The following is a 27313-nucleotide window of genomic DNA, read 5'->3' on the forward strand; positions in this document are numbered from 1 at the left end:
CAGCCCTCTCTCGAAGGTGGTATGTAGAGATTGGCCTCAGATTAGGATATCAGGGTCCAGGCTGCTTTCCATAGGGAAAGGTGTCTGTATTCACACAAAATCAAGCTGCCTTTAACCGTTCCCAATTTTTTCCGAAAGCTAAATTCAAAGCAAAATTGATGGACCATCGACTAGAATCTAAGGATTTAAAACAAGGATTCACAAACTTGGGTCTCCAGCTGTTTTGGACTAGAGTTCCCATCATCCCTGACCACTGGTCCGGCTAGCTGGGGAAGATGGGAGTTGTAGTCCAAAAAGAAGCTAGAGATCCAAGTTTGGGAAACGCTGATTTAAATCAAGAAAGCGCAGGCTGCTTCTCTGTTGGCATGGAGAGGGTGTCACAAAACCAAGCACCTCTTAGGAAAAACTAAGCTTACTTTTTAAAAGAAATGTCAAGAGAAGTATGGATTTTCTTAGCTGATGGGCCGTTCCCTTGGTTACGTTCTCCCTCGGCTGAGCATTGCACCAGACGCGCCAGAGCTGAACGGCAATCGATCTAAGTGTGCTGCTTTTGGGAGCTGTTAAAATTGCAAATGCATGCGACCACCTGCACTGTTCCTTCAGAAAACAACTCTACATCTTATATCCTAAAAAGTAGCACAGCGGTAACAATCACTTCCTGTTTAGGACCAGGAAATAACTGCTGCCTAGAAGAGTAAAACCAGGTAGCTGAACTGGCCCGTTAGAACAACAGCCACAAAATCAGCAAAAAAATAAATAATATTATGAGGACCTATAGGTGTTCATGATAAGGTATGCAAGCTTTCACACTCACACAGAATGCTTTGGCTGAGTTCTCAGTGGGACACTAAGCTTGTTCCTGGACTGGCAGGTTGGGGATTACAAGCTGGAACGTGTCCAGAGGAGGGCAACCAAAATGGTCAAAGGCCTGGAAACGATGCCTTATGAGGAATGGCTTAGGGTGCTGGGTATGTTTAGCCTGGAGAAGAGAAAAGAAGGGGTGACATGATAGCCATGTTCAAATATATAAAAGGATGTCATATAGAGGAGGGAGAAAGGTTGTTTTCTGCTGCTCCAAAGAAGCGGACACGGAGCAATGGATTCAAACTACAAGAAAGAAGATTCCACCTAAACATTAGGAAGAACTTCCTGACAGTGAGAGCTGTTCGATAGTGGAATTTGCTGCCAAGGAGTGTGGTGGAGTCTCCTTCTTTGGAGGTCTTTAAGCAGAGGCTTGACAGCCATCTGTCAGGAATGCTTTGATGGTGTTTCCTGCTTGGCAGGGGGTTGGACTGGATGGCCCTTGGGGTCTCTTCCAACTCTAGGATTCTATGATTCTATAATGGAATAGTCTCCTCTGTCCCCATCCAAATTCCTGCATGTAGAAAGCCAGGCTAAAGTATTTCCAGCCTGCTAGTTTTCTATGTGCAGGGAACTGTGTTTGTATGGAAGAGTACTCCATCATGCGAGCCCTTACCTGCCCTCTGATGCTACAGGTAGAACTTTTCGTGCCTTCTTCCATTGCCGCAAGCACAAAGCTTCTCAGTAAGGACTGCAGCCTTTACAACACAGCCCTATCCTTTGCCACACGGGAGTCTTCGCCATTGACTTTAGCGGGACTCCCTCCCAGGGATCTTGGTACAGGAAATTTGCCTGAAGCAATTGCCTGAAGCAATTTCCAGCCTCCCAGAAAGGCATCCCTAATTAATCTGGCAAAAACACTCTTTTAACAAAATCAGTTCTGATTATTCCTAACAGGTATGCTAATATCTATAAAATACTTTAGAAGCCTGCAGGTGGCAGGCAACATTTCAAAGGGAAGCAAGGAGAGCAGTGCTGGATCAGGCCAAAAGGGGCCCATTTAGTCTACCATCCTCTTTGCCGCACGGCCAGGCAGATGCCCCAATGGGAAGCCTGCGAGCAGAGAAGGATGTGGAGAAGTCTATCCATGGCTTCTAGCTATGCTCTGCTGCTACAGTTGGGAGTCACCAATGCTTCTGAATCTCTGTCTCTGAGAGCTTTCACACTCACAAAGACACACACAATTTAATCTCCAGAAATTCAGGAACAGGATTTGAGATTGGGGGGGGGGGTGATGCAGATGATGATTTATTTATCATTATTTATACATTATGGTGCTGGAGGAGACTCTTGAGAGTCCCATGGACTGCAAGAAGATCAAACCTCTCCATTCTGAAGGAAATCAGCCCTGAGTGCTCACTGGAAGGACAGATCCTGAAGTTGAGGCTCCAGTACTTTGGCCACCTCATGAGAAGAGAAGACTCCCTGGAAAAGACCCTGATGTTGGGAAAGATGGAGGGCACAAGGAGAAGGGGACGACAGAGGATGAGACAGTTGGACAGTGTTCTCAAAGCGACTAGCATGCGTTTGGCCAAACTGCGGGAGGCAGTGGAGGATAGGGGTGCCTGGCATGCTCTGGTCCATGGGGTCACGAAGAGTCGGACACGACTGAACGACTGAACAACAACAACAACAATTTATATCCCACCCATCTGGCTGGGTCACCCTAGCCACTCTGGGCGGCTCCCAACAGAGGACTAAAAACAGAATAAAACTTCAAACATTAAAAACTTCCCTAAACAGGGCTGCCTTCAGGTGTCTTCTAAAAGTCAGGTAGTTGTTTATTTCCTTGATATCTGATGGGAGGGCGTTCCACAGGGCGGGTGCCACCACCGAGAAGGCCCTCTGCCTGGTTCCCTGTAACTTGGCTTCTCGCAGCGAGGGAACCGCCAGAAGGCCCTCGGAGCTGGACCTCAGTGTCCGGGCTGAACGATGGCGGTGGAGACGCCCAGGTCTACTGGGCCCAGGCAAAACTCAAGTTATTCTGTGTACTAGCAACTTCGTGTTGTTGTTGTTTTTAAGTGTAATCACTTCAGGGAGCAAAATCTGGGCAGGGTTGTTATCGAGGACAGGTAAGGGGGGCACTGAGCACCTGCCGCTTTGCCTCCTAGCAGGAGGGATCTCTTCTTGCGGCGGCGCAATCGTTCATCTCCTGCGCCCCTGCAGGAGTTTCACGAGCAATCACGCCCACTCCCAGGAGCCGAGGGTGACAAGCCGCAAGAGCAGAATATAAATGGAGCTTCATTAGCCGGAATGCACAATTTTAATGACCTGCTAAATAAGCCAGGCCTTCAAAGGAACTCGGGAAAGAAGCTGGAAGTGATTCGGTACAAATTGACAATTAGCACAGGCAATTTGCTTCCTGAATAATAATAAAAAAACAAAACAAAACGAGGAACAGAGGGAAAAGAACACCTCGTACCAGCTCAAGACCCTAAGGCGGGTTTTCAGGGGAGAGGCATTCGGTCCGGCTGTCGAAACAGTGAATTCCTGCAGAATACAGAAAGGGGTGCTTCGCGTTATACATAGGGCTGCCTCTGAAGACTGTTCGGAAACTTCAGCTGGTGCAGAATTCAGCGTCACCAGGGCAAGACAGGTCGAGTATCCAGGGGTTGAAAAGGTTTGCCTCACCTGGGCTGCTTCACTCCCAGAGAGTTTGCTCCGTGGGCCGGATTGCGTCTGCACAGATGCGATTTTCAGCATCTGCGCAGCCACGGTTTTTGGCACCGTGGAAGCAAGTCCCCGCTCTGCGCTGGTTTAGCGCAACGCACAGGGACTCGCTGAACGGGAGGCTCGGTTCAGGGTGGCTCATGGGCCGTTTAAAATATATATATATAGCTCCCGTTGTCTCAAAAAGGCAAACAACATTTTACAGGATTTATCTCATCCTGGATATAGTCTGTTTGCACGGTTGCCTTTGGGCAAGAGATACAGAACAATTAAATCAAGAACGAATAGACTAAAAAAAGTTTTTTTCCAAGAGCTGTAACTATTTTAAATGCTGTAACCAAATGATAGGATCTTGGGGAGTCGTGATGGATGCTATGTATGTGTATGTGTGGTTGTAAATGTGGGATGCCATTCAATTTTGTTGTACTATGTACAATGACAATAAAGTATCTATCTATCTATCTATCTATCTATCTATCTATCTATCTACCGGTAGCTATGGGCTGCAGGTCACCGACCCCTGATCTTACACTGATCCTGGTCCGATTGCACTGGCTACCAATTAGTTTCCGGGCCCAATTCAAAGTGCTGGTTTTGACTTATAAAGCCTTAAAACGGCTCAGGACCGCAATACCTCAAGGACTGCCATATGAACCTACCCGGACTCTGAGATCATCTTCTGAGGCCCTCCTTCATGTCCCTCCTCCTCGAGAGGTCCAGAGGGTGGCAACATGAGAATAGGGCCTTCTATGCAGTGGCTCCCCATCTGTGGACTGCTCTCCCCAGGGAAATTCATCTGGTGCCTTCATTATACACCTTTAGGCGCCAGGCAAAAACGTTCCAATTTAACCAGTCTGTGGTTGATCTTACTGACACCCAACACTCTTTTAAAATGTGGCTCTTTTGGGGGGGGGTATTGGGTTACTGCTTTTGGTTTGATTTTATATGTTGTGGTCTTGTTGTGAACCGCCCTGAGACCTCCGGGTATAGGGCGGTGTATAAGTTGAATAAATAATAACAACTTTATTTCATAAAATGTATACACTGCTTCGTTGTTAAAAACCCAAACAAACTCAACCTCAACGTAGAGGCTTTCAGAGACTGGAACAATAAAATTATTGGTAAAAACAACTCTTTAGGACACCCAGAGCCGTGTCTCCAATGACAATTTGTTGGTACTCTTTGACCCACAAGGTAAGAGGAGACCTGCAGGATCCGGCCCATGTCCCATCTAGTCCAGCAGCCTGCCCTCACAGTGGCCAAACAGATGCCTGTGGGACACTGGCAAGCAGGATATGAGCACAAGAGCAACTCTCCCCTCCAGTGACCTGCATTCAGAAGCATTGCTGTCTTCAACTGTGGAGACAGGAGCATAGCCATGATGGCAAGTAGCCATGGATAGCTTCTCTCGTCCCTCCCCCCCCCCCCCCGCTCCTTAGGGGCACATTCCTGCTGCGCTCACAAACACGCTCACATCCCAGTTGTTCTTTCGACAGCTCCACCTACACAGCCAGACAAAAATAAACATCCGGAGGAGCAATTGCAAGTTTGGAAAATGACCCCCTTTTATGCAACCCAAATCAACGCGCATACAAACTCAAACCGCTCGTATGTACACACAGCTGTGTTATGTCGTGATTCTGCACAACGTGCCGAGAATTTGGGGCTGGGCTCCCCGAGAAACTCCGCTTGCTTTACTTATTTGAATGCAAATGCTTCCAGTTGGAAAGATGCGCTTGGGAAACGCTAAGATCGTGGCAGCTAATGGGAGTTTGGGAGAGCAGTCTGAAGATTTCTGCGGGGGGGGGGGTCAGTGCCTACCCACCCCCTCTTTCTCACAGAAACCCAGAACTGCACAAAGCAGTAAAAATGGCAGAGGTGATGCTAAGTATGGAAATCTACTAAATTTGTGTTTTGCAGGCTGCAGAATTTAGAGTACCGCTGCAGGAATTTATACTTGTTTCAGCAGATGTACAGGTGAATATACTCAAGTGTTTTGAGCTGGCTCAATTGATACCATTATTAATCACACATCCCCTCCTTACACGTAACCAGGAATTACACAACTTATATTTGAGATATTCATCCATAAGCCTTCTCCTAGATGGGCTACCTTCCCAGATTTATTAATGCAGCTGTTTGACTGGAGGCGCACTCCATTGTCTCTTGAGACAGGAGGATGCAAACAATTTTTAAGGACTAGCAAGGAACCCCACACAGGAGAATAAGCAGGGCTGGCCTAAGAGGTGGAACACTGTTCCTCTTCTGAACCCACCCCGCCCCCACCAGCAAGGCCATATGTGTAACCACCCACTTGTCAATCGTCATGAGATTAAACCTGCCCAAGTTCAAAGGAGCCTGCTGTATATCTGGCAGTCCAAATTGCCCCAGCCTAGAGAGGTGCACCTTCCCCCATCACTAGTAACTTTCAGGAGGTGTTTAAAAGCCTTCATGTTCACCCAGGTGGTTGAAGAATACCATCCTGGCAACTGTGAGATCACCGGGTGGAGGAAATCGTTGTAGCTTTAACTCTAACTGCTTTTAGGTGAATAATGATTCAGGAACCTGGAGTGCTCATGGGCCACAGAAAAGCATTCCTGGTTCCATCTACAGGATTTTAAACAAGCTGTCACACCAGGCAAATGGCCACAGGTTTGTAGCCTCCTGCCCAGGTGTGTAGTCTTTCTCTCATGGGCCACAAATTACATTTCAAAACCTCCACGTTTCGAGAGTTTTCCCCAAGTAAGGTTCGAGTAATGGCAAAGGAGGGCGGTAGAGAAGACGAGCAATGACTGTGGGTTTTTTTAATTGTTTATTGTGTTCATGGCTGGGTTTGAACCCCCAGTAGAAAAAAACCACCAATAAATACAACACATTCCTAGCTCCTTTAGCAGACAAGCGCCGTGCCAGCAATGCAGAGATCCGGGGGGGCCCTTGAGAGTAAAAGTTGAAGGATATGGAGAAACCCAGGAGGGGAGAAAGGTCTGGAACCACGAAGGATGGCTGGACCTGAATGTTGGAGGACGCACCGTTTGGGATTTCCCAGGGCTTTCTCCCGTTTCACACACTACGGAAGGAGGAGGCCCACTGGGAGCAGAGCAGCAATGCTGCGAGCTCCTTGCTCCCCCTTCTCCCCAGTGTGAAGGTTGTTTGAGGACTGCCAGTGGGGACAGCATTTTTTTAAGAGGTCCTGGGGCCGGGTTTTGTTAAGGGAGGGGCTCCCCGTGTCTCGCGCTGCTGGTGACGCCTGCCCCTCAGTGGTTATGGGGTCGGCCTCGCCCTCTGCCGCGGCCCGGAGGAGGGGCATCTACCGTGGAGCGGGGGTTCTTGATGGTCTCGTCCACAGACACAATAAGGCAGGCAGCCTCGGACGCTGCTGTCAGGGCGTTGATGCGCACGACCGCCGGCTCCCACACGCAGGCCACAAAGTTGTCAGCGATGTCTTCGTTGTTCACATCCACGCCATACCACTTGCCGCCCTGAGGGGCAGACAGAACACATCTAGTGAGGAGGTCAAGCGGCAGTCCCTTAACTCTGCCCCCACTAACCTGGCTCCCCCCTCCAGCCCAATGGCACCATTGTCATGTCTGTACAGGCATTTACGCACCTTCCCAAGGCATTCGTGCGTCGCCGCGTACATAGGAGAGGCACGGAAAGGGGACAAACCAGCCCTAAGAGCACGGAAACGCCAAAAGTGGTGCAAAAACAGCACCTTGTAATCCTACGAGCCCTTGTAAGGGCAACCCCGGGAGCCCTTGCACCAACCTTTGTGGCTGGTGGAGAGCTGGGAATTTGAGCAAGGAGGTTTCGAGGGAGAATGTGGTGTTTGCAGGCTTTTTTAAGGGTGTTCCCAATATACGTAGTTTCACTTAAACACGTGGTGCCTCGGAAAGTAACCCTAGCCTAAATGGGGAGTTGCCTGTATATTATACATCATATATTGTGCTATTACTTTGTCCATATCAAGCTTTATTTCAAATTGCTCTACACCAGGGTTTCCCAAAATTGGCTCTCCAAGTTTGGCTCTTGGACTACAACTCCCATCATCCCTAGCAGGGATGATGGGAATTGTAGTACAGTGGAACCTCGTGCTGCGTACTGTCCTCCTTGCGAACGCTTCGGGTTACGACCTCCGCTACCCTGGAAGTAGATGCTCCCGGTTGCGAACTTTGCCCCAGGATGCGAGCGGAAGTCGCGCACCGGCAGCACGGCAGGCGCCATTAGCAAAAGCACGCCTCATGTTACGAGGGGTTTCGGCTTAAGAATGGACCTCCGGGGGTAAAGGTAAAGGGACTCCTGACCATTAGGTCCAGTCAGGTCCGACTCTGGGGTTGCGGCACTCATCTCGCTTTACTGACCGACAGAACCAGCGTACAGCTTCAGGGTCATGTGGCCAGCATGACTAAGCCGCTTCTGGCGAACCAGAGCAGCACATGGAAACGCCATTTAGTACAGTGGTACCGGAGATACCACTGTACAAATACAAACTGAGACCTCTGTTTGGGAAACTGGTGTAGACATACATATATATATATATTCCATATTCTTTGTAACCCACTGATGAGTTGAAGCAGCGCGCAAATTTCATTAAGTAAATAAAAGGAAACCGTTGTGAACCTTGACTTTTGTGTTTGCATGCAACGAGAAAAGGAGCATGTAGTTCCTATCTATCCTGAGAAGAACCACCAGGAATCCTGCCATGAAGATGCAGCAGTATCCAACCTGCCCACTGCTGGGAAGAGATAGAAGCGGAATCTGCCGCTCTGCAAAGGCCAGAGAACGGCCCCTCCGAGCATGGCTAAGGTAGCTCACCTGGGCGTGCTTGGCTCGGAGTTTGTTGAGGATGTTGGTGGCATCGAAACCAGCATTGTCGCAGAGCTGCCGCGGAATGATCTCCAGGGCTTTGGCGTAGGCTCCGATCAGCAGCTGCTGCTTGCCTGGAATGGTCCTGGAATAGTCTCGAAGGTACTTGGAGATCTCCATCTCTATAGCTCCACCACCAGCGACGACAGAGTCATTCTGGAAGCACACAATTGAGTGGGGAAAGGTCACCTCTCTTTCTCTCTCAAAAAAAAGTCAGTTATCGCAACAGGTCTAATTTATGCTGTTCTCATAGACGCCACTGGCAATTTGCCTGGCATGGATCTGGCTGACACCGTTTGGAAGGAGCGACGGCACGTCTGTAGAGTTCACACAAGCCAATGCTATCCACCAGCCTGCTGGCAGTGAGAGGGAGGCACAGCTGGCATGTAATCCAAAGCTAAAGAAATCTGAAATCCATGCAGAGAATGATATGCAAAACTAGCTCACGTTTTGCATACTTTAAAAGCGGACACCGACTATTTACTGTACTGCTTAGTACATTTAATAAAAATCCCTAAGCCACGTACATCAAATAAAACACAACAACAAAATAACCTTAATAAGAAGGCTAATTCAGCATGGGAAGGCCTCTAAGCAGAGACTAGGAAGAGTGAGATAGATTTATGGTTAGCAATCCACAAAGATGGATTATTGCTAGCGTGTTCTAAAAATATGTGGTATAGCCAAGACTCCCTTTATATTATTTCAGCAAAGAACGCAGGATCCCAGCTGAACTTCTTGAGCTCTGGGAGCTCCCTGGACTGCAGGCGTTAGGCTGCATCGAAACGAACATGGGAAGAGCACACCTGACCCAGAGTTAAGGGAAGTCCCTTTACAATACCACTGGAGAGTCCATTCACACATTACGTGGCATTCAGCGTCTTCAGGAGAAAGCTGAAATCGGGGTTCCCTCCCACGCTGTGCCTGCAGGATTTCACCTTTTGGGTGAGTGCTGAAGTCACGCATAAAGCATGCCCAAGACACAGCAACAGACAGCTTTGCTGCTCTCAAGATGAGACGTGGGGCAACAGGCTGCAGTTCCAGCATCCTCTAGCATGTGGCAGGCACAAACAGAGAGGCTGCTTTGGGGGACGCCAGTAGCCAGAAGGCAGCCACTCTCGTTGAAGGGCTCTTTGATCGCTTGGGCACGTCTCCACCATTCTCAGCTTGCTTCCGCAGACAACAGACCCAAGTGCTGCTGGGAAGAGCAGATGGCTCTCAAGAAGGTCCAGGTGGCCTCCCGACTTTCATCTGCAGAGAGCCTCGTTTTGATGCCACAGCTGGTCCTTTGGGTCCCAGCACAAGGCTCTGTGCTCCCCCCACATGGGATCCTTTGGAGTCCTGTTTCCAAGGATACGTGTTTCCAGCCCCTGAGATAGGGATGCGTGAGAAGAGCTGTTTGCCAAAGCTCAGAGATGAGAGGGGCTATGTGTGTGTATGGATTTCTATACATGTCACACTACAGCTTCCCTGCAGCTCGCCTGCCTGCCTTCTCCTGCCCCATTTACAACCCCAATCCTCATGTCAATACAAAGCCCAGAAATCTACCCACCCCCAGTTCCCCCCCCCAAAAAAAACCTTCTACCACGAAGACAAGCTATTCAAACATTCCACATGTCACATATGGGTTAAGTGCAAGCGGCCAAATTTTGGAAGAGGCTTTCTGGAACAGCCAAGGAATCACAGAATTGTAGAGCTGGAAGGGAACCAAGGGTCATCTAGTCCAACCCCCTGCAATGCGGGAATCTCAGCTAAAGCGCCCCTGACGGGTGGCCATTGATCCTCTGCTGAAAACCCTCTAAGGAAGGAGAGTCCATCACCTTCTAAGGGAGACCGACAGCTCTTACAGTCAGAAAGGTCTTCCTTATGTTTAGTCAGAATCTCCTTTCTTGCATCTTGAATCCACTGGCTCAGGTCCAACCCTCTGGAACAGTGGAAAACAAGTTTGCTCCATCTTCCATGGGACAGCCTTTTAGAGATTTGAAGATGGCTATTATATCTCCCCTTGGTCTCTTCTATTCCAGGCTAAACATACCCAGCTCCTTTATCATCTTCTCCTCTGCATACACTCCAGCTTGTCAATACGCTTCTTACAACTGTGGCATCAAGAACTGGACGGTGTTCCAGGTGAGGTCCAAAAGGTAGCACTGTGGCTTGATCAGCCGCTCACACAGTGACCAAGCAGAACTCAACTCCCAGTGCATCAGCTGACATGCGGGAAGTTCAATCCTGCTCTCTGCTGGATTTGGCTGTCTCCCACCTCCCCCACCCGCATCACTATGTCAGATGATCGACAGGTGTAAGCTGGGAAGGCAGAGAAGACACACTCCCAATTTACTGGAGCCCCTCTGGCTGGGCCATGATCTATGGTTGATCAAGAAATCCAGGAGAGCTACGGACCCCCAAGTCAGCCTAGCTGTTCAACCCGCACCTTGATTGCTCTCCTAACAATCATGATGGCATCGTGAAGAGAACGCTCCGTCTCCTCCATGAACTGCTCCGCCCCTCCACGCAGGATTATTGTGCAGGTCTTGGCCTTTGGGCAGCCTGTGAAGAAGTTGTACCTGCCAGAGAAAGGGGGAAGCGTGTCTTAGTGTCAATGGGGATCACAGCAGTGCCACGCCTTAGCAGAGATGCCCTCTGAGGAAAGGGCACATTCAGACCCATATTTACGTCCAACCACCTCAAGAAACCCCCCAAATGTGTGTGAATTAAAAGCACACAATTGCATCTCTGAACTTAGCCAGTGTCTTATTTCCCTGCTAGCTACGAAAGCACTGGGAAGCATGGAAGAGCACTGAGACAGGGTGATTCAGTGCTGCAAAATGACTCGGGCTTCAGTGATGAGCGTCACCGCAGTGGAATCACAAGTTACAAGGCTTGGACCAGCGGTTCCTAAAACTTTTGGGGCCACCTCCCCCTTGGTTCTATAAACTCACCCCCAGCGATCCATATCCCACTCTATTAAAAAGTGTAACTTAGAACAGCGGTTCACACGACCCCACTAAGGAAGATAACACCACAATGAAATTCAAAACAGGAACCATTAATTGCGCATTTATTCAAAACCCGGTTAAAACTATTTTGTTTGATTAATTCAGCAAAACTGATGTTGCGGTACCGATTTGGACAATGCATCCAGGGATAGCAATGAGCACATCAAATTCTTGCAGATTCCTCTGATGTGAGCTGGAGCTAAAGTCTTCTCTGAGCGTGGTCAGATGAACTATTATCACACACCCCAGGACTAGCCTTCGGCCAGGCTAGGCCTACCCAGGAGGCAAGGTGAAGCAGCTGCCTCAGGCAGCGGAAGCCCCCAAGGGCCTCCCACCCCACTGCCTGAGAAGCGGCACCAGCATCGGTACCCATTTCTCGTGTGATTTCGTCAAAATCACGCCAGTGAAATCTCACAAGAAAATGCAGCTGATGCAGGGGGCAACTGCTCTGCCAGAGGCCATGGGGCGGCAGAGCAAGGCGAAAATGTGATGTGCCAACTCTGCCCTCCGCATTAGCACGCTCTGAAGCACCAAGGCAAGGCAGCTCCAAAGTTTGTCCCGTGCCTCTGCCATCCTGGCCAGGCTGCCTTTACCTGTCGCCTCCAATCTGAGTCTCCTCAAAGAGGTCGCAACGCCCAAGGACCTCATCCGTCAGGGAATTTACACTGGTCTGAATGGATCCACCGCAGGCCTACAGTGCGTGGGGAAAGAGCACCATTTTAGAGAACTACTGATTTAGCACCAAACAAGCGAAAACCGAGCTCTGTTGACTAGGTTTGCTGCTCCCCACCCCCCAATTACGAAAATGTCATTTTCATATTTACGTGTCACTACAAAACAATAGTCTGCCTATTGCCCTGACATTTCAATTTTAACTCATGAGCTATTGCTGCAATCTATTCTAATTGTGTATTTTATCTTTATGAATGCTGCCACTATTGTGCTATGCGAGCTGGTCTTTGACCGTAATAAAATTATTATTATTATTGTTATTGTTATTGTACTTATTCATTCATTCATTCATTCCACATTTGGGAGTAAGGGCAGGATATAAATTCAATAAATACCGTATCAGCCCGAATATAAGCCACACCCACAAATAAGCTACACCTTTAAAGTTCAGGGGTGGGGGATAGAGAGAAAGAAAAAGACAATACCTGAATACAGTGGTACCTCGGGTTACGAACTTAATTCGTTCCAGAGGTCCGTTCTTAACCTGAGGCACGCTTTCGCTAATGGAGCCTCCTGCCGCCACCACACAATTTCTGTTCTCATCCTGGGGCAGAGTTCTCAACCCGAGTTACTACTTCCGGGTTAGCGGAGTTCATAAGCCAAAGTGTTTGTAACCCGAAGCGCTTGTAACCCAAGGTACCATTGTATAAGCCGCTCCCTTAAAATTCTGCACTTTTAACTTTTCACGGTTGGAATTTGGGGGGTGGGGGAGTGTGGTTTATATTCGGGCCAATACGGTAATAATGAAGCAATCTTTACCCCTTTAACAGGGCAGTGTTGCAAAATTCTTTATCAGAATTAAACAGGGAGTTCCAAAGTGTTGGTGATGCCACACTAAAAGATCTATTTCTTATAAATATAGAGCAAGTATTGTGAGGCACCTGTGAGAGCGCCAGCTCTGCAGATCGAAGCGGTCAAGTGAGCATACAGCCAGTAAGGTGATCCTGCAATTAAACTGGTCCCAAGATTTATATAAAAACGGCATCCCTCAATGTCCTAGGGGCAATCAAGGCAATAGACTCTAGACAAATGGTAGGGGATGGAGAGAGCAGCCATTGCAAACTGCAATAAGTAAAGTAGAAATGTTGGGAGGCACACACACACACACCCATCACAAAAAAATGGGCAGCGGAAAGACATTCCGTTCCGCGGTAACAGAGAATTGCATACAGACGTTTTGCTGCTCTCTGCAGCTGTGCTAAATGTCCAAGAACTGGACTTCCGGCGGCGACGCCATCGCGGAGCGGTCGTGGGTTGCCTCGGCTGCGAGGCGACCCAGTCCGTCCCGGGGGTTGGAGCCCCGCTACCGCAAAGCGGGGCTCCGGTGGGGTGCGGGAAGAGCGTCCCGCACCCTGGGCTCCCCGGCTGTGCCCACTTTGGCTCCGAACCCTTCCCTCGCTCCCCCTGTAAAGGGGGAGTGGGGGTGAAGGGACAACGGAGCCGGGCTATAGGGGAAATGCCCCAACCGGGATGTAAATGCGGCGGTCACCCCCGCGACGAGCGTCAAAGTTCTACCTGTCATTCTTGGAACTAAAGAAACCCGGTGGTCGTGAGTATTTGATTGGACTAGATTTTGTGCTTTTTGGACGATCCGGGGGGATGTGGAAAGGAAGCCTGCCTCCCTCCCTTCGGGGGAAAGAAAATAACCAGCTTAAGTGACTGCTGTTACAGAAATGGTTACAAAGTACTCGAACTTTGATAAGTGAGACTTTCAAAATCTCCCTTTGGGGAGTAAATTGGTGGAAAATATCTCTGTTTAAAGTTTTGGTCTGCGCGCTCTGACTTCAGGGAAAATGGCTACGAAAAGTTTGAGATGATGTGGAGAACAACTGTTATAAAAGGAAGAACATAGAAATAGAAACTGAAATTTGATACCCACCCCCTCTCTCAATATGTTGGGCTTTGTGTTTGAACTTGTTTTGAACTCTGGACTAACGGATGAACAAAGGCTTATTGTCTTGAAACTGGAACTGCTTTATCGGAAAGTGAAGGTCTTGAGTGGGGATATGAAAAAAAATCTACTTCCCACAGAGGAGGCTTTCCAAGCTTTTGACACTATGGGAGAAAACCTTGGCAAAGAGCTGAAAGGGATGTTTGAAGGATGGAGAGAAATGACAGGGCGACTCCGGGAAAAAGATCCGTTCTTTGGGGGTGGCAGCCCCGGGACGGCAAGAATTGTTATATCCAGCCCCCGAGGTGTGAGCTCGGGAGTAAGGGTCAAAGAATTAAGATATCTACAAATAGAGGAAGAACGTTACAAGGAAGCGGAGGAGCAGAAAGAAGATGAGTGGTGTACCCTGATGCTCGATGCAAGGTTTGTTGTGAACTGTGCCTGGATCTGTGGACATATGGGAAAAGATGAAAATTGGAAGATTGGTTCCGGTGATAGATGGAAAAGGACAATGGACAGAGGGGGAATAGGGTGAAGTATTAAGTGTAAAATTTATATGGTCTGTTATGGTATTCTGAAATCGGAGGGTTAAGACTCTAAGTTTTATTTTATTGTTAATAAGAAAAGGGATATTTTGAATTTTATGTTATTAGCAGCAGTATAAGGGATAGAAGAAGTTCGTATTGATTTGATATAAGAATAACTTGTTAAGATTTAAAGATTTGTTATTAACTATTATGGATTAAGATGATTGTTCAGATCTGAATTTTCTTTAAATGAATTTAATTTTTAGAGAGAGGATGTTATTAAAGTATATTTTGGATTTAAAACTGAAGGTGAAAAGGCAGGGGAAGTCAACCGTCAAGATTCGGAACTAGAAATTTTTTTTTTGTACGTAAACAAGAAGAAGAATCATGGCTATGTTTGTATTTGTTTTGTATTTGTAGGTGTGGGTGTGAGTTTGTGTTGTGTTATGAAAATGCCAATAAATTCTTTATTTAAAAAAAAAAATGTCCAAGAACTGAGCTCAGCAACTAGTGACCTGCAAGGGGTCCGGGCACACCTCTCTCTCTCCTGTGCTGATTCACCAGTTCTTCTAACAGGGCTGCCACCCAAGGCAACTGCTCAGGCTGGTTGCATAGGCAGGGCAGCCCCAAGCACCTGGCCAACAACCTGGGAAAGTGAACAGGGAAAACCTCACCATCATGGTCCTCTTGAGATCTTCTTCGGGGACTCGGCCGGCACAGAACATGTCCCGGTCAGCAAAGTACTGGGTAGCCACGTCGCCAATCGGAAGCTTGGAGAGGATGACTTTGGCCCCTGACTGGTGGAGCTTATCAAGCTTGTCGTACAAGATGTTCCACTCGGCGTCCACGATGGCCTGGTAATCCTGCAGAGGGAGATTTAGGCAAGAAGCTATCGGTGCTGTTTCTTTAGCCAAAGGGGGGGGGATATGTTTGGCTTAAAATAAAATAAAAACAAGGGTAGGGTACAGTGCCAACATAGTTGTCTACTGCAAAGGGCGTTAGGAGAATGACAACTCTGCCAATACAGTAAATCTAGACATGGAAACAGGACCAGGGGCACCAATGTTAATCCAAGGTGCACATGTTTAGAAGCGTTCCCCAACCACTGGTTTCAGATCTTCCTTGTCACAGAGGTGGCACCAGTTACCTGCTGGAAGGTGCCCACATCAGCACCCTTCTCCATTGCTCTTGCCCGCCCCTCAGAAGAGAAAGGATGGGAAGGGCCAAAACTCAGTGGCAGAGCATCTGCCTTGCATGCAGAACGCCCCAGGTTCAATCCCTGGCATCTGCAGGTAGGGCCGGGAGAGAAGCCTGCCTGAAACCCTGGAGCGCAGCTGCCGGTCAGTGTAGACAGTATTGAACTAGCTGGGCCAATGGTCTGATTCAGCATAAGGCAGATTCCTTTGTCCAAGACGGCTGCAACCATTCTGCAGTCCTCTGCTGTGCCCACAGTCCCTTGAACTGAGGTGCTCCTTATAGAAGAGCTTTCCAAACTTTTCATCTTGGTGACACACTTTTTATACGCGCATCATTCGTGACAGTTTTACTAGCAAACCGTAGATTAAACCAGCCCCTTTCCCAGCCCCGGAAGAGCGCAGGGAGCATTCGTGCAGCAAACCTACAAACTGCAGCCAAAACATTAACACATCGTGGCACAGAGTTTGGAAAGCTCTGGGTTAGGTAATGAGGTTCCAACTGTCAACTTGGCCAAATGCTGCATGGAAGTCAAAGATTACTCTACAAATGCCCCAGGACCCCGCAAGGCACACGGCTCTTTTGGCAAGATGTTACACAGCTTCTCTCCCCAAGCGGTTCTGAGCCTTTACCTGCACAGTGTGGACTCTGACTTCAGCATTGTCCTTCTCTGCCTTGAGCTCCAGCTCAATGTTGAGCAGAGCGATCCTGGGGGACTCATACTTCTTGGGCTGCATCTCAAAGCCGGCATAAGAGAAGGTCTTCTTGAAGGCAACTCCTGCCACCAGTTGGGAATCCTGCAGGAAAGGCAAGGTAATTTCACTCCTCACGCCCGCTCTCAGATGGCAGGCAACCTTCCGTTGGTTCCTACTTAGGTCTTACTCTTATTTACACAAGAGGAAGCCCTGCTGAGTTCAATGGGGCTTACTTTCAATTACATGCGTACAGGAATGCAGCCTTAGTGCATCCAACTAAATTGTACCATAGAGCCTGCAAAGTCAATGGACTTCTCCATTAATTGCAAAGGGTGTGCTCTATGAAGCAGGCAAGGCCTTCACTGTCCTCTTTCAGGTGCCTGCAAAAAAAACATTCTTGTTTAGACAAGACTACCTAGATGCTTAGAAAGCTGGTGTCATTTTAATCTATTTCTGTATTTTAACTTTCATATGTTTTAAAGTATGACTGTGAATTGTTCTTGGTTTTAGTTGTTAACTTTTGAAAATGACCTTTAGGTTTTTTACAATCAAGCAGTGTATAGTGGTGCCCTGCTAGACGAAAATAATTCGTTCTGCAAGTTTTTTCGTCTAGCGGGTTTTTCGTCTAGCAAAGCGGCAATGTAAACCGCCGTTTTCACTAGACGAAAAAAAAAACCGGAAAAATTTTCGTCTTGCGTGGCAGCCTTCCGCCAGATGAATGCCTTCGTCTAGCGGGGCACCACTGTATAAATTCTGTGATTATTATTCTTTTTTAGGTACAGCAGCCTGGCTCCTTGAAAGGAGGAAAAGATGGTATTTTTGAAAGTCACATGATGTGCAGTGAAGAAATCTGGGGTGGGGTTGTTGTTCTTGTTTTCATTATGTATTTTGTGTTTTTAATCTTGTATTTTTATGTTGTGAACCACCCTGAGATCTACAGATGAAGGGTGGTATAATCATCACCATCATCATCTATGACTAACACTGGACATCACCCAAAGTGATTTTATCCTCTTTCATTTTCCTCCTCGCAGTCCCATGAGCTGCTATCATTCCCTTTCTCCGACCCTACAGTTGGGTAACCTAGACAATTGCTCTGACTTTGCCAACAGCTCCCAGTTAGCTCGCTACCTGAACAGCAGTCTTGAAGGGTCAGATTGCAGTTTCCCACAGACACCTGATTGGCCAGGGCAAGAACAAGACAGGCCACTGGCCTGATCCAGCATCCTCATCTTACGTTCTCCACCCTTTTTAGACTTGGAAAGGAATTCCAGCCTAGACTCCTCTGAGCCGAAGGGAACTTTACCTCCAGGGCTCCTCCCTGCACCTTCTTGATCCCAATCATTTTGATCTGCAGCAACTCGTCCAGCATCATGACGGCATCCACCACCATCTTGGCAAAGAACTCTTTCTGGTGGGAAATCAGCTTCGAGCTCAAGGCTGTGCTTGCACACTTCTCCAGCAGGCTCCGCAGCTCCCTGCAGAGAAGGAAAGGATGGAGCCGTTTCTTGTCTGCTCTGGAGCAACAGCCAGCCCCGAGGCTAAAGAAGCAACACACACACACAGCACAAGCCTAAAACGAGCTCATTAGGCTACAGAAAAGAAACGCTGCACTTAGTTAAGTGATTCTCTCGACTGCATTGAAAATAGATCGCTTTCTGTTTTTACACATTAGGTCAGCCACTGGCTGTAGTGCGGTGGGCACAAACAACTTTCCTGCTTATTGCTACTTCTCATGAACTACTATGAACATCATATAACGCCTAAGGAAAGTAACATTTCCATCAGGCATGGTTTCTGAATGCCTGGGAAAGACAGCATGCCCGTAACAGAAGAACACTTCTTTTTTAAAAAAGAAGTCAATTATATGGAAGTGTTGTTAATTACAGTTCCTTCATTTAAAGATTAACTGGCATTTGCCTGAAGATTTAATTGCATCACCATGTATCTTCTTAGCTGGTATCTATCAGCTCAGGCAATGTCCTCCACGCAATTCCGGCTGACTGGGCACTGGAGGGGAGGAGTGAAGAGGGGAGGCTTGCCCTATGCAGAGGCCTCCCTTTGATTTAAAACTCTGTCCCAGGCCTTTGGCTAATTAAAACACCTATGACCTTTTAAACTGTGGTGGGGGTGGTATGATTTTCATTTGCTACTACGGTACGTATTCTTGCGCTTTTATATTGCAAACTGCCTTGCGGTCCTCAGATGAAGCACGGTATAGAAACATAATCTCTAACAGCCCCCTCCATGCACAGAGGTCCCCCTTGTCACACCTTCCCCACACCCACCTGCACATGGGTCGCAGGAGGGACAGGGCCCGCCTCTCTCCCTCCGCATGATTCTAATTGCATGGAGGATAACAGTCAAAAAGGGCTGATGTAGAGCAGCATTCAAGTTCTGGGCATTACATTTTTGCTGTTGCAATTTGAAAAGGTGGGAAGTTGTCAAACAGCTGTTTCTTACACAAATATTTTTTCATAGCCTGCTTTTTTCTAGGAAAGGTAGCATATTCCCCCTGTATACATAAAAGAAAAAACCTGCATAGCCCTCCACCTGCCCAGGAGTTGCATACATCAATCATGTTGGGATTAAGAATGTGGGTAAAAAAAGAGATCCTGAATAGGACTATCCAAACATTCATTTCCAAAGATTAGGCAGCAAAACTTTTGAAAAGGGCAACATTATCAACAGAGAGCCTGGCTACCAATCGTATCTTGAACTAAGCAAGGGGGTGATCGGTCTACACTGGCTCTACCCATCAGGTAAGCCCCATATAAGCCAAAACACAGGAAATGGGTTGCTTAAGCCTCCATCCCGCAGGTAAGCACCAATGTTTCCTTTTCTGATGGCAATTGCCTCCTGTCATGTCTGTGACTTGGCATGAGCCTTGGACTGAACATCTCACACTGAGACAAGGGAGGATTCTGGTAGGGCCTCTGTTGGTGTTTGCACTGAGATGGGTGAAGGGTAAACTGCCCTTTCTCAAACTGAAACTGTATGGGGGGAGTGATTCCCTGGGATAAGAAGCTTCACTGGAAGACTTGGGGGAGGGCAGATTTTGCACTCAGGCTTCCAGTCACCTATTGCTACACGATAGAAATGCAATGTTGGGATTGCGATGTTGTTTTCCATTTTGTTGCATTCCTGCTCTTTTTTTGCAATATACCGGTATTCATCCAGAGCTTACTGCTGAATCCATGGTACTTAAATTTAGCGAACAGTAAACATGCTGCCAATACCCCAAACACAGAGAGGGACTATATGCAACCAATCCATTTAAGAACCACTTGCACACATGCAGGTGCACACATTTGTGCAGAACGTCAATAAAAATATGCTCCCAACTGAGCCAGCAATGAAGGGAGATTGTGGATTTAACCTTTCCAATTGAGGCATGGAGGAAACTTACTCTTGGTCGGTCTTCTTGATCGTAACGGCAATCTTCCTGATCTTATTCACTGCCTGCCAAAACAAGGCAAGAACCAGAATTAAGGCTTTGCTCTCAACCCCTGCCAAACTCCTGCACCAGTGAGGCCATGATTCAGCCGCCATGTGCAATTACCAAGCCTGAAGTCTTCACCATTTACGGCAACCCCTTTCTGTGTCAGCCTCACCAACATGGACACAAGCATAGTGTCCCATTACCATCTTGAGTTATGTATTTTGACTTGTTTACTACTTGCTGTCAAAGCAAGAAGAAGGTGGAAGCCCAGAAGCCTTAAAGGCATGTTATTTGATTCCAGGCTCCATGTAAACAGGATTAGTGCAAGTCTCTGCCCCAAGCAGTGGTTGGCCTGATAGGCACCACAGCAGATGACCATCTTACAACACCTCTGGAGATGCATGGGGGTTACTGGGAGGATGGAGGGACATTGCTGGAACAACTCTTGGGTTGGGGCAACTGGCTAAACTTTTTAAAATGGTAAAAAAAACAACACCTGAATGGCACTAGCCAGGCCTGACTAGAACCCATTTGTAAATATTATTTCTTGATCCTTCATTCCCCAGGTATAAAAGCGCTTCCACAAAGGAAGGCAGGGTGCAGCAGATTCCCTTACCACGTGTTTTTCAACCACTGTTCCGCGGCACACTAGTGTGCCGCAAGATGTTGCCTGGTGTGCCGTGGGAAAAATTGAAAAATTACTTTATATATAGTCAATATAGGCACAGAGTTAATTTTTTTTATCATTTTCTAATGGTGGTGTGCCTCGTGATTTTTTTCATGAAACAAGTGTGCCTTTGCCCAAAAAAGGTTGAAAAACACTGCCCTTACCAGCTGGGTTGCAGTGCGGAAGGCACGGATGATGATCTGGGGGTGCAGCCCTTCTTCCACATAGGGCTTGATTTGCTTTAGGAATTCAGCAGCTAGAAGTGTAACAGAAGTGGTGCCGTCACCAACCTGCAGGAAAATAGATGGGGAAATGATGTGTGCCTGGAAACCAGAAATCTCTTAGGAGGGAAGTTCACAAAGTAGCAGCAAGTGCCCCAACTTCCCACTGAGTAATCTGCACCTCATTCTATCCACCTCGTCCTGCCATCTCTCGTCCAAAATCACAAGTGCTACAGATCCAACATCTGGCACAAAACTCTCCCATCACCCTTCAAAGGAGCGGATCTGTGGATTACCACAAGATGGGACGCTGGAAAAATCAATGGCAGCTTGCCACTGTGACAAGAGAAAAAGATGTTGGATCCCAGCTACAGACATTGTAAAGCTCAGATGACACAGGTACGAGCAGGAGTACCAACACCTACCTACCACTGAAAACTTTCAAACCTCCCACACCCACCTCCGCATCCTGTGACTTGGCGATGTCCACAAGTGTCTTTGCAGCAGGGTGTATCACATCAAGAAGCTTCAGGATGGTGGCGCCATCATTGGAAATGGTTGCTTTGCCTGCAAAGATTAACAGGGACAAAGTTCATGAACAAAGTTGATTCCTGCACTGCAGGGGGTTGTTCTAAGCATCCCAACTACATGCACCTGCAACAATCGAGCAGATCAATCAGGACTCTGAAGTTAGTAGGAGAAAGATGGGCCCTACAGGATCAGACCAAGGAGAGTCCCACCTAGTCCAGCACTTTGTTTTGAGCCGTGCTCTGCCAAATACCTTCAGAACCTTCCTGTGGGTTTCCTAGATTTCACAGCCTGCCCTCTTCGGTAGCCTCCTCCAACAAACTCACACATTTTGGCATGGAAACCATCAAAATATTTGTGCTAACCTCCAACCCATCCAGTCCCCCGAAGAGGGCAGAGAGGCTTTCTGTGACAGCACAGTGAGCTTCAGAGGCACTCCAAGCAATTCCAAGACAAGGTGGGAGGAAGGGGAGAAGACACCACATAGCTTCCATTCCCACACTGGGCCTGCTAGCAAACTGATGCCCCTAAATGTGTAAGTGCAAGCCCTTGCCCTTCTCTGTAGCTCAGAAAGTGGCAAATCTCCATGACTTTACACTGAGCTTCAAACAGACTTTACCAGCTTATGCCTTGACAGGGAGCCGTACCAAATCAGACGACAAGCTGCCCAGGACGATGTGGCAACTCATTCCCTAGCAAACCATGAAGGAGGGCGGGATCCAGCTGCTGAAGGAGAACCACCACAAATCCTTCCGTTCTAACTGGGCACTCAGGTAGTTAACATAGGTTGGGTGTTACAGGTCTTTGCCTCCCATAGATGGAGGATGCCCTGGGACTACACACTCTAGTGCATTTGGACTTACTAAAAATTCTGCAGTAACTGGCAACTTGAGAGGATCCAGAAATAAAGCAGCCTTGCCCTTTCATGACCAGGAGGACAGGGTCAGAGGCTTTGTGGGAGCCAGGTAAAACCTCAAGGGTGCCACTGCACCCGTGAAGAAGACCATGCCACACCCTGGATTCAAGAAAGTTAGTATCTTTAGGGTCTTCACGTTAACAAAAAAGTTAGGTAGCAAAGATGTATAGGAAATTTCCAAAACACCTTGATATGAAGGGTTACTCTTTCACATAGCTATCCTTGTCCAGTATTCCAGTCTCAGGTGAACAATGGCATTGGGGGGGGGGGGTCTTCTGTCTTCAAAATGGACAGTATGTATGGACAGTTGCTCATCCCTCTCCCCCCAATGTCGCCTGCCATTTCTTTGTAGGACAAGTGCCACTGACTGATTAAGATTGTTAGAGAGTAACTAGAGAAAGGTTGCCATACAGAGACATCAGAGGCAGAGCAACTCAGGTTCACAGATGCCAGCGGGCTCACCTCTGTCATCAACAATGAGCTTGTCCATGCCCCGAGGGCCGAGAGTGGTCCTGACGGCCTCTGCGATGACTTGGCAGGCATTGATGTTACTCACAAGCTGAGGGACCCCCTGGGAAGTGTCTGTGCCTTCCTTCAGTAAGATAACAGGCGTGGGCTGCAAGTAAAACAAAGCTGTCAGACAAAAGACCCTCCAGGACAGTGACAAAAGTTTTTTGTCATTCAAAAGGCAGCTCTGAACAGCACAACACAATATATTCACTAGAAAAATCAGCATTGTTAGCCATACTTCCTATATACAGATGCAGAAACGCTAAAGCAGGAAACAGCTGAATTGGAGAGCAGATTCCATCCTTAAATGCTTCATAAATGCATTTGTTGGGATCCCCAAGGCGCCAAGAACTATCACCTACAAGCCCACCGCAAGTTGCTGGCCAAGCTGGCATGATGCGACAGAACATTCATAGGCACTCTTAACGGCTCAGGTGCACTCTGGACCACCTCAGAGACAGAAGCAAATGATCAGTTTGGGTTGGACACATCGTCATGAAATGCTTTGTTGTTGCTGTTATTTATATTTTAATCGATTCTTTTTATAGACTTTTAAAATTCTATTAGTATTTAATTACTTTTTAATGATTATGTTTTCTATATTACAGATTAAGTCCTACAAGGCAGCTTACAGATTTAAGTTCTTGAGCTCTGGTCTTGGAAAAAGGCAATATACAAATATAATCACCACCATTCTCTTTTGATGACCTGGACCTGCAATCCTATATGCATGAACCTGGGAGCAAGCCACGCTCAAGGCAACATGCAACTACAAGGACTGCAGAGAAGGCACCGCCCCGCATGCAAGATTTATAGGGCAGCAGTTGCGACGAAGGAAAGCAGGGCCCTTTCTGCCCATTACAGAAACAGAAGAGGACATTGTCTCTGCCATACAGCTTAAGCTAACCAAGACAGTGTTGGGGATCCTCCAGTCCCCTAATGTAAGAAGAGCTGTGTTGGATCAGGACAATGGCCCATTTAGTCCAGCATTCTCTTCTCACAGCGGCTGACCAGATACCTGTGAGAACCCCACTGGCAGGATTCGTGGACTCACAGAATCGCAGAGTTGGAAGGGACCAGTGTTCAAAACTCCCATTGTTCTCAGTGCATTTTGCGACAGGTAATTTCATTAGCGGAAGCAGTTTCTGAGCTCTGGATGCAGTACTGAGCCTATGATTTCAGATTAAAACTGCAGAGTGGAAGGAAAAGAGGACCTTTTTCTGCCCCCTCACTTGCAGCTACTCTCTGAGACTGGAGAAGAGACCCTCAGAAGAATATCAAAGGGGTGGGCAGGGGAGGGAATAGAGCGTAATATTTTAGCAGCAGTTCATTCATTTTCAGCTTTGCATTCTTGTTATTCAAAAAGCGCGCCTAGACATTCAGTTGTTGCGCCTGTAACCTAGGTCTAAGGTGCCATTTAGCTCCTAGCTTTCATATCTCAGTTTCTAACACTGGAAGGGACCACGTTGGTCATCTAGCCCAACCCCCTGAAATGTTATTATTCATGCAGCGCTGAGTTCAGCTACGGAACTCCCTCCCACAGGAGGCAGCGAGGGCCACCAAGCCGGCACCCGCCCACTCATACCAGTGCCGGATTCACGTATAAGCTAAACAAGCTATAGCTTAGGGCCCCACTCTCTTGGGGGGCCCCAAAAAAATTAAAGGGGAAAAAGACTGGATGTACATTTCCAAATACAAAAATTGTATTTCACTCTAACCATTACTTTGATAATATACAGGTGAAACTCGAAAAATTAGAATATTGTGGAAAAGTTCATTTATGTAAGCAATTGTTTTCATTAGCTACTGGAGTTTAATATATGAAACAAAATAGAAAATTCTTTCCAGTAGCACCTTAGAGACCAACTGAGTTTGTTCTTGGTATGAGCTTTCGTGTGCATGCACACTTCTTCAGATACCATATAATATATGAGATAGACTCGTGACATGCAAAGCGAGATACGTCCAGCCTTTATTTGTTATAATTGTGATGATTGTGGCATGCAGCTGATGAAAACCCCAAAGTTGAGATTGTGAATTTGGAGTTCTCATCAGCTGTATGCCATAATCATCACAATTATAACAAATAAAGGCTTGACATATCTCTCTTTGCATGTCATGAGTCTATCTCATATATTAGTTACAGGTAGGTAGCCGTGTTGGTCTGCCACAGTTAAAACAAAATAAAATAAAAAATTCCTTCCAGTAGCACCTTAGAGACCAACTAAGTTTGTTCTTGGTATGAGCTTTCGTGTGCATGCACACTTCTTCAGATATATTAGTTTCACCTTTTAAGCTGAATTACTGAAAGAAATGAACCTTTCCATGATATTCTGATTTTTCGAGTTTCACTTGTACATATTTTGTTATGTGCAAATGGCTTCAGATACCCATTAGGTCCATAAATTATCATATAGCATATATTCAACACAAAAAACAGCGACAATTTGTTGTTTCAAACCTAAATCCGGCTCTGGCTCATACAAAGCAACTCCTAAGGGCAGGCAAAGCGGGACAGCGCCATGCGATACGCGGGACTACAACTCCCAGAACACCCCGCGCGGACTACAGCCTCCGATTCAGAGGAGCCGGCTCCCGAACGGCCAGACGGGACTGGTAGTCCCAGAGGCTTCCCGCGGACCCTTGCCGCGGGAGAAAGCCCGGCCTGGCCTCACAAGCGAAGAGGAGGCCGCGGCCTCGCAGGCTCGCCACCGGGCAGCTCCGGCCGCTCAGCTGCCCCAGGCCCCGCCAATATCGCCCCGTCCTCCCAGGCGAGGCTTTCCTGAGGGCCGGGGGACCGCCGGTGAGGGGAGCAGGCCCGTCCTGGCAGCGGATGGCGGCGGATAAGCGCGGCTCCCCCACCCGACAAGCGTCGATTCATTCACTCACCATCATCTTGGCGGCAGCCCTGTTGCTAACGGTCCCTCCCCACAATGCACCGCGCCCGTCCAGAAGCTTCCCCCCGCGCCTGCGCGGTGGAGCCAACGGGCGGGGTTTTAATGGGGTGGGAAAGGCTGTTGGTTGAAGGCTTCGTAGAGGTAAGAAAAATGAAGATGCTCTCTTGCGTGCAGGTTAGAAGACTTCCGGGTTTATATGGAGGGATTTGTTTATTCGGTGGAAACCGCTCGTGGGAACCGATGGGAAAACACGGGGTTTTTAGGTGCGTGGGAAATAAAAGGCAGGGATTCCCGCTCTTTGGAACGCAGGCCTTTATCATTAAAAAAATAAGCGCTTTTTAAAATTGCCTTGTAGATGTGGGTGCAAGCCTCTGTTGCAGGCTGGGTGTGGGAGAGAAGGAACGAGAGCCCTGCAGTGTAGTCCACTATTATTAACATTGCAGGTTGGAGGTGGGTCTGGAGCTAGTTTGAGTTTGCAGGAAGGCAAAAATAAGAAAAATTCCCCTTTGCAAAGCATCCTTCATTTGCAGCAAAGGACAATCAAATCTGCTGCCCCGTCAAAATTTCAGCCCTGAGCTCATTCAAAAAGCTTGTGCACCGTTGACAGGCGTGCAGACTCCTTCCCGTGATTAAATGTTCTAGTTTGCTTAATTAACGATGTTTAAATAAAGTTTTAAAATCAAATGTTTGCAAGAAAGAAGGCGTGCAGGGAAATCCTCTCTTTGCGTCTCGCTTTTCTTTTCGGCAGGGAAACCCAATCGCAGCTATGCTAAAATTTTTGCATTTCTCTATAGATTTCTATGGACAGTCATCATCCCTCTCCCAGGAAGTGATATAGGGCGTCCCGGAAGTTCTATTATCGATTATCTCTTTTATTAGATTTATGGTTCATGTCCTGTGTGAGCTCTATGGAAAGAGCGGCTCCCGTGAGCCGGAGCCCTTCCTCGGGGCGTTACCATAGAGAGAGGGAGGCATTCCCTAGCCAGACTGCAGGCAATCCTGTGTGCAATCCTATGAGCAGGAATGGGAGGGCCAGGTGCCCTGCAGATGGGACTCCATTTCCCATCAGCCCCTGCAACCAGCAACGTTGTCAAGGATGATGGGAGTTGTAGTCTTTCAGGAACACCTGGAGGAACCACAGCTTCTCTCCATCCCTGCTAAACATGCTTTACATAGGAACATATCCCGTTTAACCCAGGGCTTCCTTCTGAACCATGTAGGACGACGGTGTATCACAGCGGGTTGGTCTAGATGAACCTTGGGGGACCCCCTTCCGACCCTTCCAATTTACAGTTCTAATTTACAGTTCTAAAAAAAAAAAAGCAAAGCAAAAAAGCAAAAAAAAGCAAAGACATCACCTTGCCAACAAAGGTCCGTATAGTTAAAGCTATGGTTTTCCCAGTAGTAATGTACGGAAGTGAGAGCTGGACCATCAAGAAGGCTGATCGCCGAAGAATTGATGCTTTTGAATTATGGTGCTGAAGGAGACTCTTGAGAGTCCCATGGACTGCAAGAAGATCAAACCTATCCATTCTCAAGGAAATCGGCCCTGAGTGCTCACTAGAAGGACAGATCCTGAAGTTGAGGCTCCAGTACTTTGGCCACCTCATGAGAAGGGAAGACTCCCTGGAAAAGACCCTGATGTTGGGAAAGATGGAGGGCACAAGGAGAAGGGGACGCCAAAGGATGAGATGGTTGGACAG

General features: G+C 47.7%; 1 protein-coding gene across 2 annotated transcripts; it reads right to left on the reverse strand.

The window, feature by feature from the left end:
• Nucleotides 1–6329: 6329 nt before the first annotated feature.
• On the reverse strand, nucleotides 6330–25726 carry CCT7 (chaperonin containing TCP1 subunit 7). 2 transcript variants are annotated; one of them, XM_033161029.1, is made up of 12 exons: nucleotides 25603–25726; nucleotides 22666–22819; nucleotides 21220–21326; nucleotides 20703–20828; nucleotides 19839–19891; nucleotides 17736–17907; nucleotides 16367–16531; nucleotides 15215–15403; nucleotides 11984–12081; nucleotides 10826–10958; nucleotides 8344–8550; nucleotides 6330–7010 (listed from the first exon to the last, which is right to left on the reverse strand). In XM_033161029.1, exons 1-12 carry the CDS (start codon nucleotides 25606–25608, stop codon nucleotides 6786–6788), a joined length of 1635 nt encoding a protein of 544 aa, XP_033016920.1. In that variant the 5' UTR covers nucleotides 25609–25726; the 3' UTR covers nucleotides 6330–6785. The 2 variants fall into 2 exon arrangements, with proteins under 2 accessions (XP_033016920.1, XP_033016921.1); XM_033161030.1 differs by lacking the exons at nucleotides 19839–19891; nucleotides 21220–21326; nucleotides 22666–22819; nucleotides 25603–25726 and having other exon boundaries at nucleotides 20703–20764.
• Between the last annotated feature and the right edge of the window lie 1587 nt (nucleotides 25727–27313).

The sequence above is a fragment of the Lacerta agilis genome, chromosome 9, assembly GCF_009819535.1.
Source record: "Lacerta agilis isolate rLacAgi1 chromosome 9, rLacAgi1.pri, whole genome shotgun sequence".
NCBI classification, from domain to species: domain Eukaryota; kingdom Metazoa; phylum Chordata; class Lepidosauria; order Squamata; family Lacertidae; genus Lacerta; species Lacerta agilis.